At 49.1% G+C, this 17,331-nt stretch overlaps 1 protein-coding gene across 3 annotated transcripts in view; it reads left to right on the top strand.

Moving 5' to 3' along the window:
- LOC144773609 (transient receptor potential cation channel subfamily M member 2-like) overlaps positions 1–17,331 on the top strand; it is a 1,291,174-nt gene that overhangs the window by 565,887 nt on the left and 707,956 nt on the right. For all 3 annotated transcript variants that reach the window (XM_078658751.1, XM_078658750.1, XM_078658752.1), the window contains one exon: positions 2,183–2,269. In XM_078658751.1, coding sequence (XP_078514877.1) covers positions 2,183–2,269 — 87 coding nt within the window. The remainder of the gene's footprint in view (positions 1–2,182; positions 2,270–17,331) is intronic.

Below are 17,331 nucleotides of genomic sequence, written 5' to 3'. Positions count from 1 at the left end.
GTCACGCATGGTGACTCCCAAATATCCATGCACCGGGTGCCAGGCACCACATGGTGACTGACGCACGTTGCATGGATGTTTAAAAACATCCCTTTTTATATTGCTGCTTATGCAGACTGCCTAAATAGTGGTTGCGTACTAATCTGGTTGGTGGGACCCCCGACTACCTGTAGGGTGGTCCCACTCCCGCTGTGATGATCGGATGCTTGTCTGACCGCCGTCCTAATAAGTCCCTCAGAGTAATACTAGTATGACTAATATGCCAATCTGGTATAAGCGAATTTTTCCATTGTTTAGCGAATAAGTAGAAGCACTTTATCACTGATTAGCAGTGGTAAAAAGCACAGAGTCCTAAGGCCGACAACAAATTCTGAAAAATAGGAGGGGAGGGGAGTAGGGAAAAGGTTTGGGGGAAGACACCCTAAGGCTGACAGGTCCGAGAAGAGGTGTACAAAAAAACACTGTTCCTAAACTCATTTAGTGGTGTCTATTACAGAAATACAAAAGTTTCCTTCACAACCATTTTTCACTTTATATTTTACCAAATGAATTGCAATAGTTTTTCATAGTGTATCGAGTATAGGGCAAAGTGCTGCTCAGTTATTGGCTTTGGGTATCTGTGTCTTGGACATCCTACAAACCCTACAAATACCTATAACCAGAAGAGTCAAATGTATATAATGGTATATTGCTTAAATCTGCCATCTTGTCAAAAAGGTATAGATGAAAATGTCACGAATTTGTTCCTACTCCTTTTCGGTATTTTTTATTTCAACAGTTTGTTTCTTTGGGACATTCTAGAGGACTCCACATAAATGACCCTGTTATCAATTCTGATTTTTGTCTACTTTTCAGAAATGTATAGCTTTGTAGCAGGGCCGGTTTTAGGGGAGTGCGACTGGTGCGGCCGCACTGGGCGCTGACCTGTAGAGGGGGTGCCGACCTCTGGGTTGGGCTCTGTTTACCAAAAATTTATTATTGGAGAAATGAGGGACACTTATCCCCGATCGTACTGAGAGATTCCGAGGAGGCCTTCATGTGGTGTGGGGTGCCAAAAATGATTCTCGCACCAGGCGCCAGCAGCACTAAAGCCAGCCATGCTTTGTAGGAAGACCTATGGGTTTCACAGAGGTTTCAGCCACAAACTGGAAGTAGTTTGAAAGCACAAAATGCGGAAAAATGGGCTACCTCTTTGAAAGATTTGTCAAACTGTGGTTCAAAAATTTTTTTTGATTCAGTTCTGCATGTTCTTACAATCTTGGAAGAAAGGGCCATATTATCAAGAAATGGTGATACATTATCACTGCTTCTATGGGCAGGAAACTGCCGCTAAAGCACCAATAATATGCCCTTGTGAATTCCCATAGAAGCCCAGGTTAACACCAGAACCTGGGCTTCTATGTGAATTCACAAGGGCATATTATGGCCCAAAGTGTCTTAAGCACAGCAAACCTTTCGTTGCCTTTTTTAGGGCAAAAAGACACCTTTTTGCAGAACACTTTTTTCCTAACGAACTCCAAATGTAGGCATCTTTCGGCTATTTCTTTGATTCCCTCCAGGGAAATCCACAACCTCTGAGTACCTTTATATTTCCCATGAGTTTAGGGGAAAAAGGGCACACGTTTGGCATGGATACCTTATTTGGAAAAAACCTTATGGAGACCTGAGCACAAAGTACCTCAAGCAACAAAAAAGGGCTCAGCACTCTGGTGAAAAAGCCTCAGCAGTTCAGTGGTTAAAATGAGGAAGGAAGGTGTATGCCTGCATCTTTTCCATTTAATCATTTTATATAGGTCTTGTGTCATTAACATGGCTCTATATTATCCCATTTATTTTGTTCACATCACACTTTTGCTTTAAGTTTTTCTCGAGTGTGTTCAGTATTGTTTTACTTCCACGTGCAGTGCAGTCCTGTACTGTCAGTGGTCGCTGCTTGGAGTTCAGTCCAGTGGGCTCCAGGATGAAGTAAATTCATCTTCACTCTTGCACATGCCTGCCTACAGCTCTTTTTCATCCCTGAGCATGATTCTCTAACTTCTTCATCCCAAATATGTATCTATGGCATTTTAACCAAACACATAACAACAAATGGTATTGATTTAATTTTGCTGTTATGTTTATTCCATAATACACATTATTGATATTTCTTTCATTAACTCTACATAATGATGCTTTTTAACAGGGAAGATACTAAAATTGGAAAGGATCTCACGACGGATAGCAGTCAATTGGTGACATTGAAAAGACGTGACTCGGCGGCCGTTAAGAGGTGAGTGCAGGTTTCTTCACGGCTGTATTACAACTGGAGGACAGAAGACAGAAGCATGGCAGTCTCATGTCACGTAAACCTGATCAAAAGAGAGAGGGCCTGAGAAGGGACATAGCTTCACAGGGGGTTTGGAGCGTGACACCTCCAAATAAATGTATTTTCTGATGAATAGTCGGGTGCAGGTACTTACAGTAGGGTATAGTGAGGTGCTTTCACCTGGGAGTGTTGCATGCACACAAACAACCCCCCCCCCTGCTCTGTTTTGAAAGTCCCCAAAAACATTGGTTATTTTATAAAATATTGTGTTTTCTCTCACTTAGTGCTCTTACCTTCTCCGCATTTCTCTCCCCTGCCACTGCCCTTTCAACCCCTCTCATGCGCCCTGCTTGTCGTGTAATGTATTTTAAAATTATATGCCAGAGTGATTGTGGGAAAATTTGAAGCTCACACCCCCACAATGTTACTAAGATGCATCACTCTGCTTAAACGTACCCGAACTCATAGCAACAATCAATTCTTGGAGTTTTGTAATTTCAGAACATTTTTGAGGTGTTTTCACAACCACGAAACAGCTTTTATCCTATACCATAATGTCCACATCTGAGAAATGAATACAGTCATTGCGGTTAAATCACTGCAAGCACTCTTTACCTCAATTTCTTAGCCACAAAACACAATGTTTTAAAAATAATGTTATGGCTGCCATACATTTGTCATGATGTCCACAGGAAGAGGATGACCTAAAGTTGGTTATGGGTTTGGCAAGAACATAGGGCAACACTGCAAAGTGCCATAAGAGGGGCAGATTAAACAATGGGAAAGAAGCAGACTGGGCCAGGCACCAGCCTGGGCAGGAGAGGTCAGCCCAACCATAGAAAAGAAGCAGCAAAGGAGAAAGGATTAATATTTGGCAATAGCCAAGAGAAGGGGGTGGCCCGAGACTTGAAAAGGAGAAGGAAGGGGGCAGGCCCAAGGCTGTGTAAGGGCCAGGAGAGAGGACTTGCTCAAGACTGGAAAAGTGCCTGAGAAGGTGAAAGGGCCAAGACTGGATAAGGGCCTGAGGAAAGACTGGCTCAAGCCCTTGGAAAGGCCAAGAGATACAGCAGGCCCAAGAAACGTCCTGATACGGAAAATGGATTGTGTCCTTAGGGTTGTATTCTTTGCAGTGAATAGCAGAGGTCTGTGTTGACTGCTGATGTAAGTGAGCATTGGAAGAGCCATTAGGTCTCTGCCCTGAAAGCTATTGGCTTCGTCAATGTGTTTGTTTTTCCCTGCTGGCTGCCATTAGTGTGCATGCAAATGGGGTGACCGTCTTTGAATGGGTTTCTTCAAATGAAAGAAAGTTCAGTTAAAGATGGCAGCCCTGCCATTGCACGCATTTGAGCCCCAAAAGCTAAAATGTCAATTTTGGTGGAATCTTCTCTCGCGCATGGCTCCAGAAAGGCAAGTTGGCGAGCGTGAGTGAGATTTGACATCCCCTAGTGCAATTTCTGGTCACTAGGAAGACATCCAGAGATTTTTCTAACAGTCAGCCATGACCATGACCATTTGCGGTCTGAAAGCCGCTAGAGTAGAAAAGCTACTAGAGTGGCAGCAAAGTCAAATCGAGTAGCTGCACCCTCTGGCTCACTGCGTGGTGCCGTTTGTGCTGATATTTCAGCACGGAACACGCTCCAGGCGCTAAATGACAGTGCATGAAGCACAACATTTAAAAAAAAAAAAAAAACAAATTCTGAGTTTTATATAGCGCGAACTAGACCCGAACCAAATCAGGTATCAGAACGCTTTACATATTTTCCAGTTACGTTACATGAGGACACACTTTCATTTTAGGCACGGGGAGATTAAGTGATTTGCCCAGAATCACAGGAGGTTTTGGCGTCGTTACCGAGACTCGAACCCAGATCCCCAAGGTCCGAGGTCGAGCGCCCTAGCCGTTAGGCCAACTCCTCTGCTTACTTCCACACATGCTTACTTCCACTCGTTGGTCAAACTCTGTGGAATTAAACTGAGATTTTATGTAACTCTATGGAATTCCAAGGAGTGTATGGACGCAAGCAGGAATTGAACAGGTCTTCCATAACCTACCCTGGAAATCTGATGTAAGGCCACTGATTCAGCATTCCAGGGGTGGTACCCTTGGTGACTGCGGGGGACCCTGGGCTAGGATGGACTGAGGGGTTCCACCTCAATGATACATGTGCTACATATATCCAATTACACAGCACAGCATAGGCCAGGGTTCTCCAAAGTCGGCCCTGGAGGGCCGGATCCATGCCAGATTTTTTAGATAACTACATTTATCTAAATGGTGATATGCTAAAACTCTGGCATGGATCTGGCCCTCCAGGACCGACTTTGGAGAGCCCTGGCATAGGCACACAGGAGCTTTTAGGTGAGTGTTTAGTTAAGAGTAGCCGGGGGGCAAAGCTTGCCTGGCCACAAGATGGCTACAATGTAATCGTGCTCCCGCCGACATTGCCGCAATCCTAAATATACTTGCTGCTTCCATGGTCATAGACTGTGTTGAAAGGGCATAACCCAAAGCCCAGGGCACCAGCATCCGAACGTTACCTTTCAATCCATGGTGGGCACACAGACAGTGCGGATCGTGGGCTCAATCCGGAAGCAATGGCTTGGCCTACTCGACGTCTGGAACGTCTCTCATTCCTTGAAATGCCCAGCTGAAGAGGGCGCAGCGTGCAGATGTCTGTTTTGGCAGTGGTGCCTGGGGCGGACGCCCCTAGTCATCAGGTCCTGAGGTACCGTTGCGCTGCTGCATTTGCTTGAGGAGACTGCCTCCCGGACAGGGCGGGCCTGGGCCGCGTAAGCAAGGGAGATAGCGGTGAGTGACCGGAGGCCTGCTGCCTGGCTGCACCCAAGCTCCACTCAATCGCGAGGCTGAGTCATGCTGCATCGGCGGGAATTGTTCGGTCTACACGGGGTTTCCCAACAATAATGGCTCCTGGGTCTTACTTGACGCCAGGCCTACCCAGCGGTGTTTAAGCGTTGACACTGGGTCTTTCAGTTATCGCTCAATCTGGACGGGCAGGCACTGGTAGAGTGGGCCCGGTTCACCTCAATCCCCTGCCAACCTCTGTGTTGCTGGGGAGGCTGGCTACCATGCGAAGGGCCTTGGTTGGGCAGCTGGATTGATGCCATTGCTGCTCCTGTGGTGGGTTGCCTGCACAAGGCACGGAGAGTTCAAAACGTGTGAAGAGGAACTGGTGAGAGGAGCCCTTTTTACAGTATCGTGCCAATCATAGCGCCACTGGAGCCTGCTAGGTGGGGGGGGGCAGCGCCGCTGGCACCAATTCGAGGTGAGAGGTTCTGAGCGGTGGCGGCACCAACCCCTGTGGCTCACAGCTAAGAGTGATTGCTTGAGGGCCCTGGGGCAAAAAACATTACTCTAAGTATGACCTAGAAGACTGCCAATTCAGGGTGCTGTGCAAACAAGTTGTATACGACAACACCATAGGGAAGCCAGACAAAACGCAATCAAAAGTGCAGTTTGATCAGCGCAAATCATCCAGGTTGAGAAAGGATGGGACGGATGCAGATCTGGGGGAGCAGGGCACCTCTGGGACAGAACTGGGAGGCGACTTGCGCCACATACTACAAACCATGCAGAGGAGCCTATCCACGATTGACTGAAAAACTAGACTCTCTCTTACCACATGGATCGCATGTCGGAGCAGTTGGACAAACATCCTGAGAGAATTGACATGGTCGAGAGGAGATTCTCAGAAGTTGAAGATCACAATTTTGAAGCCTCGAGCGACCAGAAGCAAATGGGGAAACTTGTGGAGACCCTGCAGGCTAAGGCCCAACATCTCAGAGCGCACACCAGGCGCAACAATCTGCGTATAGTGGGGCTGCCGGAGTCAACCCTGATGGGAAACTTGGAGTTATAAGTGAAGAACCTCCTTGTCACAATGTTGGGCCGGGATGCCTTTTTCTCTATTTTTGTGGTGGAGCATGCCCATTGTTCGCTAGCACCAAGTCCTTTGCCTGGGGCCCCTCCACGTCCAATCATAGCTCATATACTGAATTACCGAGGCAGGGGCGCAGCATTATGGAGAGCAAGAGAACTTCGAACATTCAATCATAAGGGCTCCATTTTGTCTTTGTATCCAGATTTAACCCCGCAGGTGCAGGAGGCGTGCAGATGATTTGCTCCCATCAAACGTAAGCTGAGAGAGCTTAACATTGATTATGCCATGCTCTATCCGGCCTGCCCGAAGGTCACTTTCAATGGCAAAGTGAAAGTTTACATGGACCCCAGCAACGCACAGCAGGCGCTCGGCTATGCTAAAGCACAGGCCAATAAGCAGGTGCAAGAAAGTGACTCCAGAGACAATAACTCTGCAGGAACGCTTGAGCAAAATGACTGATTAACCACCTGCTGAGGGTATACCTTATAAACAGAAACCACATATGTGGTAGGATTATGCATGATTTATGAAAGCCTATCCTTAACTAATCGGTAGTAGAGAGGGTAGAGGCTGCACTTCAAGATGGGGATAACAGTTTCTGTCTTTGTTCAAATGATGCCTGAGTGTTATAGCTGTGGCGGGCAGGGGCCGGAAGCTCCTGTATGCTTAATATGATATTGGCATATTGCTGTTCTAGTGTCTGAGTAATATGGTTTGATTTTGCTTAACAGTTGTAAGTCATGGATAGACATGTTAATTAACGTAATGGTTGCAGCGATGTTTTAGTTTGTAACAGTTGGTTGGGCACTCACCACCGTCACGTGTATTAAACATTGTTATTGGCAGACCCTCTACGCTACCCCGACAAATAGTGCCCCAGGAAAGCCGACTGGTTCACCACCAATCTCCAAGAAGACTGGCGCACCTGCAGACACCTGGAGAAGAACTGGAGAAACACCAAGACAACCTAAAAGTACACCACCTACAAGATGCCATGACGGACTACCACAACTAAATCAGAACCACCAAGAGGAACTTCGTCCACAACAAAATCCTCACCAACTCCAAGGAACTCTTCAGTGCCATCTACAGACATGTATGTATGTATGTATGTATGTATAGGCATTTATATAGCGCACTACTTACCCGTAGGGTCCCAAGGCGCTTCGACCGCTGCGAAACCCTTCCTGGCTTCCCTGAGAGATGGTCCCTTAATGGGTATCTCCAGGGTGAGACCAGGCATCCCCGGCGGTCTGGTGGGGCCGTTAGTGAAGATGAGGCAAGCTAATGCCCAGAGTTGCCGAGTGTGAACGCTGATCAGAGTGGGCACCGAGGCGAGAGAATTATCGAGTCCGCTGACCCTGGTCCAGAAACCTGCCGCGCCGGGAATCGAACCCTGGTCCCGGGCCGTCCTCTGCTCTCGGGTCTGCCGCCTCTAACCAGTGAGCCACACTACTTCACCCTATCCCATGATCTCTGCTATAAGCTTGGAACCTACTTCCACACCAAGATCAAAAACAAAAAAGACAACTTTGTCCACCATCCATCAGATACCACAACTGGCCCCCTGCTCCCCAGAAACACCAGCCAGACCACCATCTCCAACAGGACACCGATCATGGCCGAAGAACTGCCTCGACCATGAAAGGCATCCACTCGGGGGGGTCCTACCGACCTCTGCCCTCCTCACATCTACCACAGAGCCGCTGCTGCCTGAACTACAATGCACCATCAACACCACCTTCAAAACAGGCACCTTCCCAGATGACAGGAAGCGCGCAGAAGTCAGACCCCTGCTCAAGAAGCCCACAGCTGACCCAACGACCTCAAGAACTATTGGCCCCTCTCGCTCCTCCCCTTCATAGCCAAAGCTGCAGAGAAAACAGTCAACCGGGCACTGACCCGAATCGTCGAAGAGAACACCGTCCTTGACCCATCCCAATCCAGATTGCGAAGCAACCACAGCACCTAGATCACCCTACTCACCGCCACAGACAACATCTGCACCCTCCTGAACCAAGGCCACTCCACAGCCCTCATCCTACTCGACCTATCAGCAACCTTCGACACTGTCTCCCATCGCCAGACTATACAATGCAAGCATACTAGGAACAGCACTGGAATGGATCCGATCATTCCTCACTAGCAGAAGCGAAAGGATCAGACTGCCACCATTCCTCTCTGATCCCATGAAAATCACCTGCAGAGTTCCACAGGGGTCATTTCACGCTGACAATACCCCACTCATCCTCTCCCTCACCAAAGACCCATCCACCACCACTGTTAGACACTGGTAGCGTGGTGCAGAGGGGGCGTGCTAAAAATGTGTAAAGCATCTGCACAGCACACACAGGCGACACACAAGGCGCCCTACAGAAAGACTCCACACCAAGTTAGGTGATAAATAACTTGTGTATTAGGTAAACACAGGACAATCACGGAATTTTCTACACTGTGCCAACTGGCGCCAAGTCAATATTTACAGGGGATTATATACAGGGAAGGGCCGATTGGGCCGCTGCCAGGACCATCACTAGATACCCAGAATAAATGTACAGTTAGGATAAATGAAAGTGTAAAGAATAAAGATGAAGTCCATCGACTTTAGCCTTAGGGGAAACTCATTATCCGCATAACTGCAACAGCATTAGCATAAAAGCAGTAGGCCTCAGGAGGATTAACATAAATCATGGGCATGCATCACATCCTGCATAGCATTAGCAAAAATCACATTAACAATGGCTCCAAACGTATTCGCATTGAGCATAAACATGCAAGCATGAAGGTATCGTCAGTAGCATGAAGCACATTGCACGAAGCATAAAAAACCTTACCATTAGACATGCACCTGTGAGTCTAAACCTTGTTAGCATGGATCACAGGCTATAGCAACATGTGAAGATAGGGGTATTGTCACATTAGCGTGAGGCAGAAATCAGAGTAGGCAGAACACCAACATCATAAATCACAGTATGAGCAACCCCGTAGGCATATAAACTCATTTTACCTCATAGGCATCAAGCATATGAACATGGAGGCATAACTTTAGCTTTAGGCACAGTAGGCATAAATCATGTGGCATTAGGCCTAAAAGCATTAACATGAACACAATAGCACAGGCCTAACCTAAAACATCCTAATGGGCCTCGCGTAGGCAACCTAAACAGTGGGTATCACCCTAAAACATCCTGGGGATACCGGTGGGCAACATCTGCAATAGGCATACCAAAAACCTTGTTAGCATTAATAACATTCACATAACCCAGGGGAGTGAATCACCAAATTAGCATGTGCATGCGACAACGCATCACCTTTGCAGCAGAAATGAATAAGGCATAGACAGACATCCCCCCACAATCACCTTATACATAAACCTGTGGGCCCCAAGGTTTCATCATCCGTGTAAGTGCCCTATGCATACAAGACTACCACCCTGGGCAGATGTAGACCCCACTCTGGGACTCTCCAAATAGACTTTGCCTCACGTCGCAACTGCCCACTGTCCACCGGGGCAGTTGTGTCCAACCAAGTCACTGGCACTTACAGTGCCTCTGGAGCCCCACTCCGGGACTCCCCAATGCAAAGGCCCTCCCCTGTTGCAGCTGCCCGCCGGCCCTGTGAAGCTGTGAGGCACAGATTAGCGCGGGCACTGAGGTCCCCTCGGAGAGCCTGACTGAGGAGACTGGCACTGGCAATGTACCCGGATGCCCCCTCCACACTGCCTCGTCAACGTCAAAGCGGCCCGCTGACCCACGTGGCCGCTCAGGCGGGCAGGCACCGGCGGGGTGTCTCACGCCCGCTTCCCAGTTCAGCCCCCACTCACCAACTGTCCTGCGGCTACACTTGGGGCTCTGTCCTCTTCTCTGCAGAGGTCGCGTGGCTCTCCTCGGTGCATGAGAGCACCGTCAGCAGCTTCAGGCAGCAACTACTACACTCCTGGGGCTCTCCTACTTATGAGAGCCCCCCCAACACCAGCGCCCCTCCCGCCTTCACCCGGGCCCCCCTCCTTCGACCCGGGACTTCAACCGGGAGGGTGCGAGGCTCCCAACGGCTTCTGGGGCCTCCCTCCTCTCACCTCCTGTGCTGCCTTACTCGCGGGGGCATTGACCGGCGGTGTGGGCTCCTGCTCCGTCTCTCCTCGCACACAGGGCTTCTCGTCACCAGGGGAGCCCCACCACACCTCCACTTCCTTCTGGCTGGTGGGGCACGCCCCCAACCAGGCGCACTCCTGTCTGGCCTCCGGGTTGCTGCGAGCAGTGAAGTGGCCCGGGGTTTTCCCTGCAACCACGGGTTGTGGCGGTGATTACCTTCTTGTCGGCAAGTGCAGGGTGGCACCCGCTAAAGGCGGCAAAGCGCGGGGAAGGCTCCCGCCAAATTAGCATAAAAAAATGCGGGGTAGGCTCCCGCCGGTTTTAAATCGGCAAAAGGGTGGCACTACGTGGGGTGGGCACCCGCTTTTCAAATGTGCAAAAAATACGACCACAAATGTGGCAATAATGCGGGGTAGGCTCCCGCTGGGTTTTCAGGCAGGCAGCTCTCTCGGGCAGTGCTCCACTTCCCAGAGCTATACAGCGCCTCCAGGTCCCGGTAGCTCTTCAGTGCGACAATCAGGGGTAGGCTCCCTCCTAGGCACACTCACCATGCGGGGTAGTTGAAATATAGCGCTTAGAGAGAACATCGCTGCAGGAACTGGCTCCTACCTCTCCTCTGGCACTTTAGACATGGCCCTTGTTAGATCTGGGGGTCTCTAAATGGCAAATGGTATTCACCTTTGTCCAAATAGGGACCCTTACTTCTAAGTCAGGTTAAGGGGATTACACTCCTTAATAACCCCTGCTCACCCCCTTGTTAGCTTGGCACGAGCAGACCGGCTTATCTCAGAGGCAGTGTGTTAAGCATTTGTGAATATACACAGTAATACAGTGATAACAATACAGATGGACAACACAGGTTGCATAAAAATTAGTATTCTTTATATAGACTTATATAATTAATTGGCAGCATTTTCGGGGCTCTCCCCTTACCTGCACCCTAATAGGTACAACACCGCTGCTTGAGCGGGCCCGGTTCCGGGGTGGCTGAGGGTTTCTCTTGCTTCCCTAGCGGGCGCCATCTTGAGAAGGGCTTTGACGCTCTTCTAGTGCCATCTTGAGTGTACTGGAGGGTCGCTTTGCTCCCCACCTGGAGGGACTACTTAAGGCGGTCCTCATGGGTTGTGCACCTTGATAGAAAATATTAGCCAGGTACTGGCAGCTTGTAGCAGCTCTTGCGCAGCGTGGTGAGCGCGTTTTGCTTTTAACACCCTGTTTTGTATTTTTGTTCGTTTTTCTTTTCTTCCACCCTGATTTTAATTGGCAGCATTTTCGGGGCTCTCCCCTTACCTGCACCCTAATAGGTAGAACACCGCCGCTTGAGCGGGCCCGGTTCCGGGGTGGCTGAGGGTTTCTCTTGCTTCCCTAGCGGGCGCCATCTTGGGAAGGGCTTTGACGCTCTTCTAGCGCCATCTTTAGTGTACTGGAGGGTCGCTTTGCTCCCCACCTGGAGGGACTACTTAAACCAGTCCTCCGAGCGCAGCGGGATCACGCAGCGGGTCGGCCTCCGCTTTGCCGGAGTCTTGCCAGAGTCCTGCCCGTCTGCGCCCGTCAGCGTCTCGGCAGCGGACGGAGCAGGACGGCTGGGTGTTTTCATGTTAGCTGAACTTCTGTGCTGTTTCATGGATATGACTAGCTATACCTCGGCAGATTTACTTGCTTTACGCCCCCACCGTGGCCAATGTCATCTTATCTTCCCTGGCGGTCGGGCCTCAAGGAAAGGTTGCTCGATCTGCGGTTGGCATCTTCCGATGTCTACTGGAACTGCGCTGGACAATATCCCGGCTCCTTTTCAATGTTTTCTTCTTAATACCAGATCTCTGAATTGTCATTCTCTTTATCTGGAATTTATTACAGAATTCCAATATATCATGCTTATTTCTTACAGAGACCTGGCTGAGTGATTGCTCCGCTCCTGATTTAGCCAACGCCATTCCACCGGTTTACAACATCTTTAGGAGGGATAGAATATCGGGCAGAGGAGGAGGAGTAGCACTAGTTGTAAATAAAAACATTCCCTGCTCAACCTTTCTGGTAGACAATATTCAGGGATGTGAAGCTCTCGGTTTCACCCTTCATTTCTCTCCCCTCCAGGCCTGTACCGGGATTCTTCTGTATAGAACTCCGGGACCTGCAGGGCTGTTCTTTGATGAACTACAAGTAGCTCTCTCAGTCCCCTGTCTTAGATCTGAGCACTGTATTCTTCTTGGGGATCTTAATGTTCACATGGATAATATACTTGACCCCGATGCAATGAAACTTAGTGACGTCACAGCCCCATTAGGATTGTCTCCGTTTCTGCAAGAACCAACACACAATAAAGGCCATACCCTGGATCAGGTTTTTTTCAACGAAATCTATAACTATAACGTCCATACAACCAGTACTGTGGTCTGATCATTTCTTGATCTCCTTTTCCGTGCCTGCCACCGATATCACTCGGGTGAGAGAATCAATAGAGACCACGCGGACTTCGCGCCCTTTCCATCTACTTTCGATGGATATGTTATCTGAGGCCCTTACCACCTTTCCATGTCCTCTTCCGGGCAATTTGGAAGAGAACCTTGGTCTCTTCCACAAATGGCTAATAACCAGACTTGAGACCTTAATCCCCGAAAAAAAGCTTAAATCAGGTGAACGTAGAGCGTCGGCCCCATGGTTCACTCCCCAGTTAAGGATGCAACGGCAGGGATGTAAAAGGGCTGAGAGAGTTTGGAGACGGGTCTATGATCCGACTTAAAAATTGAAATTTCGAGCGATAACTAAAGCCTACCATCAGTCGATCTGGAATGAAAAAAAGGCTTATTTCAAGCGCCGAATTGATGAGGCTGAAAATGGCTGTAAAGAAATTTTTAAAGTTGTCCTGGATTTTACTTCTCCAGCCATCTGCACTCCATCTCATACTCATTCAGAAGTATGGATAAAACAGCTTGCAACTTTCTTCGTTGGTAAAATCACAACCATTCAAGCCTCTTTCCCACTCCAGCTCCCAGTTGGTTTCGGGCCCTTCACCCCCCCCTTCACTTATGGAGGGTCTAGGCCCTTTTCTCTCAGAATTTCCCCATCTGTGCCTTGATACTTCTCTCGAGCTTCTGTCAAGTTTGAAATCAGGCTCTCCACTTGATCCGTGCCCGGCTAAATATCTGGGGAAGGTGGCACCTGCCATAAATGTCCTGCTGAACCCCCTTTTGAATTCCTCTCTGTCAACCGGTGTGGTTCCGCAGGCATGGAAACATGCTTTGATCCTGCCACTGATCAAGAAGCCTACCCTGGACCCCCTTATCCATGCCAACTACAGGCCTATTTCCCTTCTCCCTGCTCTGGCAAAAGTGGCCGAGAGATTTGCACATCGGACGATTTCCAATTTCATTGAAGGAAACTATCTGTTGCATGCCACGCAATCTGGGTTCCGTGCACGGAGTCGGCTCTTCTCGAGGTCACGGATGCAATCCGGGAAGTACTCGACTCCGGGGGAAGTGCCATGTTGGTAATGCTTGATTTGTCGGCGGCTTTCGACACCGTTCCTCACGATCGCCTCCTGGTAAGACTCTGGGAGAGCGGCCTTCGGGGAACGGTGTGGAATTGGCTTAAATCATTTCTGGCCGACCGCCGGCAAACTATCTGGGCGCCCCCTTTCTCCGCTGATATGGCTCCGCTAGAGGTGGGGGTTCCGCAAGGTTCCATTCTCAGCCCCATGCTGTTTAACATCTTTATGGCCCCTCTGGCGGTAGTCGCGGAGTCCTTTGGCGCCCAGATCGTATCTTACGCCGATGACACCCAGCTCCTATTCACTTGTGATAGGGGCGGGTCAGTCGACGGCATACAGATCAGGGATTGCCTTGGTGCGGTCTTTGAGTGGTTTAGGTGTAATGGCTTAAAGTGCAATTCCGATAAGTCGGAACTGCTCTTTTTTGGATGCGCCTGTGAACCAGATTGGAAAGCTTGGTGGCCACAAGATATGTTTCCCCCTGACAATGTGTCTCTCAAGGCTAAAAACTTGGGAGTGATTGTGGACAGTGAACTGTCCTTTGGGCCACATATTTCGTGCCTTTCAGGTAAATGCTTCGGCATTTTACGGTTGCTGAGGAAGTTTCTTCCTTTAGTGTCTTTCCAGCATAGGAAGATAATTGTTCAGGCCTTGATTGGATCTCGATTGGACTATGCAAACGTTCTCTTTTTGGGTCTACCAAAATATCTTTTGACCCGTTTGCAAGTAGTCCAGAACTCGGCAGCCCGTGCTATTTACAGGCTCCAGAGAAGAGCAGGTGCCACTGTCCTACTGAACACCTTACACTGGTTACCGATCGCAAACCGAATTCTTTTCAAGAGCCTGACTTTTGCCTTCAAAGCTTTACAAGGCACTGGCCCCAAGTACATAAGGAAACGTCTCTCCCGATATGCACCTAGCAGGTCTTTGAGATCATCTTGTTTATCCAAGATGTCCGTCCCGGCTATCAGGCGTGCAAGGATGGGAGGTCGATCATTCCGCTACCTAGCCCCGAAGGCTTGGAATGAACTACCACTTTCCCTTAGACAGGCTCCCAGTCTCCTCGCTTTTAGAAAAGATCTTAAAACGTGGCTTTTTTACCAAATTTCTTCCCCTCTTTTCTGTCTGCATTTTAGTTGTTATGTTGTTGTCTTACTTGCTGATACTCTTCGCCAAAGCGCCGGGATGCTCCTAGGAGTAGCCGAGCGCTATAGAAGAAATAAATTAACATAACATAACTTAAACACAAGACCACAAATGACAAAAATCCACAATACTACACTTAAGGTTACTTAAAAGATGATTAAAGTCTCCTAGTTCAAGTTGATGGTAGATGCGACAAAAGTTCTCAACAAAGTAACTGGCTGCGCAACGCAAAGTATGCAAAAGGGCTCGCAGAAGGGGAGATGCGTAGGTTCCGTGACCCGGGGGAATGGTTGTGTCCGTCCTTAATGCTTGCGTAGAGTAGGGGACTCGTCGTGAGCCTTACCGGTGCGGAGGTGATGCGTAGATTCTTGGCCTGCGGGCCCGGTGCGGTGATGCAAAGTGATCCGGTTGCGATGCGAGAAGATGGCGCCCTTGATGCGGCGATGCGATGACGATGTGATGACGCCCTGGCGCCTTGCGACAACTCTGTACTTTGGAGCCGCGACATGCCCTGCGTCATGCTTCCCCGGCGATGCGACAGCAGGCAGCTTCGATGAACACACGCTTCCAGGGAGATGCGGCGAAGGATCGTTTCTCCAGCGTTGCGATGATTTCAGCTGTGGCAGCGACACGCTTCTTCTTGATGCGTCGCGCTTCCAGCTCCCAGCAACACGCAAGTGACTGGAGTCAGAATTCCCAGCAAGGTGCTCCTCTTCTTCTGGGCAATCCGTATAGACCGCCGTCCTCACCAAACGCTAGATAGCAGGCAGAGAAGCACAGACCAGTCCAATTTAGCGCTCTTTTCTTCTCCGAGACAGCACAGATAGAGCGGAAGATCCTTCTCTCACATTGCAGCCAAGACCTGGAACAAGCTACCGGCATACATCAGACGTGCCCCCTCCCTGAACACCTTCAGGAAGACCCTCAAGACTTGTCTTTTCGGCTAACAGATCTGCTGACCCTCCCAACCCCCTCCATGCCTGGAGACCCTCATGGTGAGTAGCACACTTTCCCCTGATTGATTGGTTGATTGATTGATGCAGGTGTTTTGACGGGGGAACATGTTATGTCAGATGTTTGGGGACATGATGTGGGAGGGGGTGGGGGATTATAGATCAGTCATTAATTTGCAGCAGTAGCTCTAATGACATCAACGGTTTCTATCTAAGCAGTAACACAATCACTGTAACAGTTTGCCTGTGGTATGAATATGAGTGGGGGGATGACACAACGACTGCACAGCGGGACCATACAATAAGCTTTCTGGAACATTAGAGGGTTAAATTATCAGCGAAAGATCCGTAAGTTGGTTTTATATTTACTCTGGCATCATATAGATGTGGCTGTGCTGCAGGAAACTCATTTTGCACTTAAGTCTGGGTTCTTGTCACAGAGAAGGATGAAGGGTATTTGTGTAGCAGCTGGTTTTACCACACAGAGTACTGATATGGGTGTGGCAGGGAGAGAACATTGAAATACAAGCAGTGGAAATAGATACTGAAGGGACGTATCTTATAGTGCACTGTTAAAAGGATAATCTAGATGTACGCGTGGTGGGAGTATATGGTCTGAACTAAGATAACCCCAATTTTATTCTTTGCATTACAAGCTTACCACATATTTTAAAATGCCCACTCTATGGGATGGAGACTTTAACTGCGTACAATCTCCTGCACTTGACCGCTCGAAAGACCCTCCGCCTTCTCCCTCATCTGCAGCTAAAGCTATTGTGGCAATAGCAGAAGCCGATGGTTTGGTGGATGTATGGCGTTACCGCACCCCTTTGGGAAGGGAGTACACACACGTCTCGTCGGTGCATGACATACATACGCGCACAGATTAGTGGCTGGCCTCCTGAGACTTAATACCCTTCATACCAGATCCCTCCCCAGTCAAACTGTTGTTAAAATAGACGATCTCCAGCCTAGGGTCCGAACGTGGAGCTTTCCCCAGTATTCCTTGTCGGACACTGTATTTAAGGAAGAGGTACCAAAAGAGATCATTATTTTTCCACCAATCTTGGGGATGTCCCTAAAATGGGAACCATATGGGAAACTTTCAAGGTTTATAGCAGGGACGTGGTCATATCAAAACATATGGGGGTACTTAGCTCCATCAGACGGAGACTACTAAGACTTTGGACCGAACTGGCGGACCTAGAGCAGCTAGCTATTACAGATCCTTCCCCCGCAGTGCTCTCTTGGATCAGGGCTAGGATTGACGAATAAAACGAGGAGGCCCAAACTGAAGTTGTGCATCTGGCGAAATATGCTACCACGAGTGTATGGGGAGGGGGAGAAGACCAGCGGTACATTGGCTGCATTCCCCTGCCAGTCAGAGCGTCGAATGAAGTCCTGGAGCTGTGTGACGATAACAGTACTGTACTAAATGGCTCAGCATAGA

This window comes from Lissotriton helveticus, chromosome 8 (genome assembly GCF_964261635.1).
Source record: "Lissotriton helveticus chromosome 8, aLisHel1.1, whole genome shotgun sequence".
Taxonomy (NCBI): Eukaryota; Metazoa; Chordata; class Amphibia; order Caudata; family Salamandridae; genus Lissotriton; species Lissotriton helveticus.
Note: the sequence above shows the minus strand (reverse complement) of the source record. Positions and strands in the feature narration are given on the sequence as shown.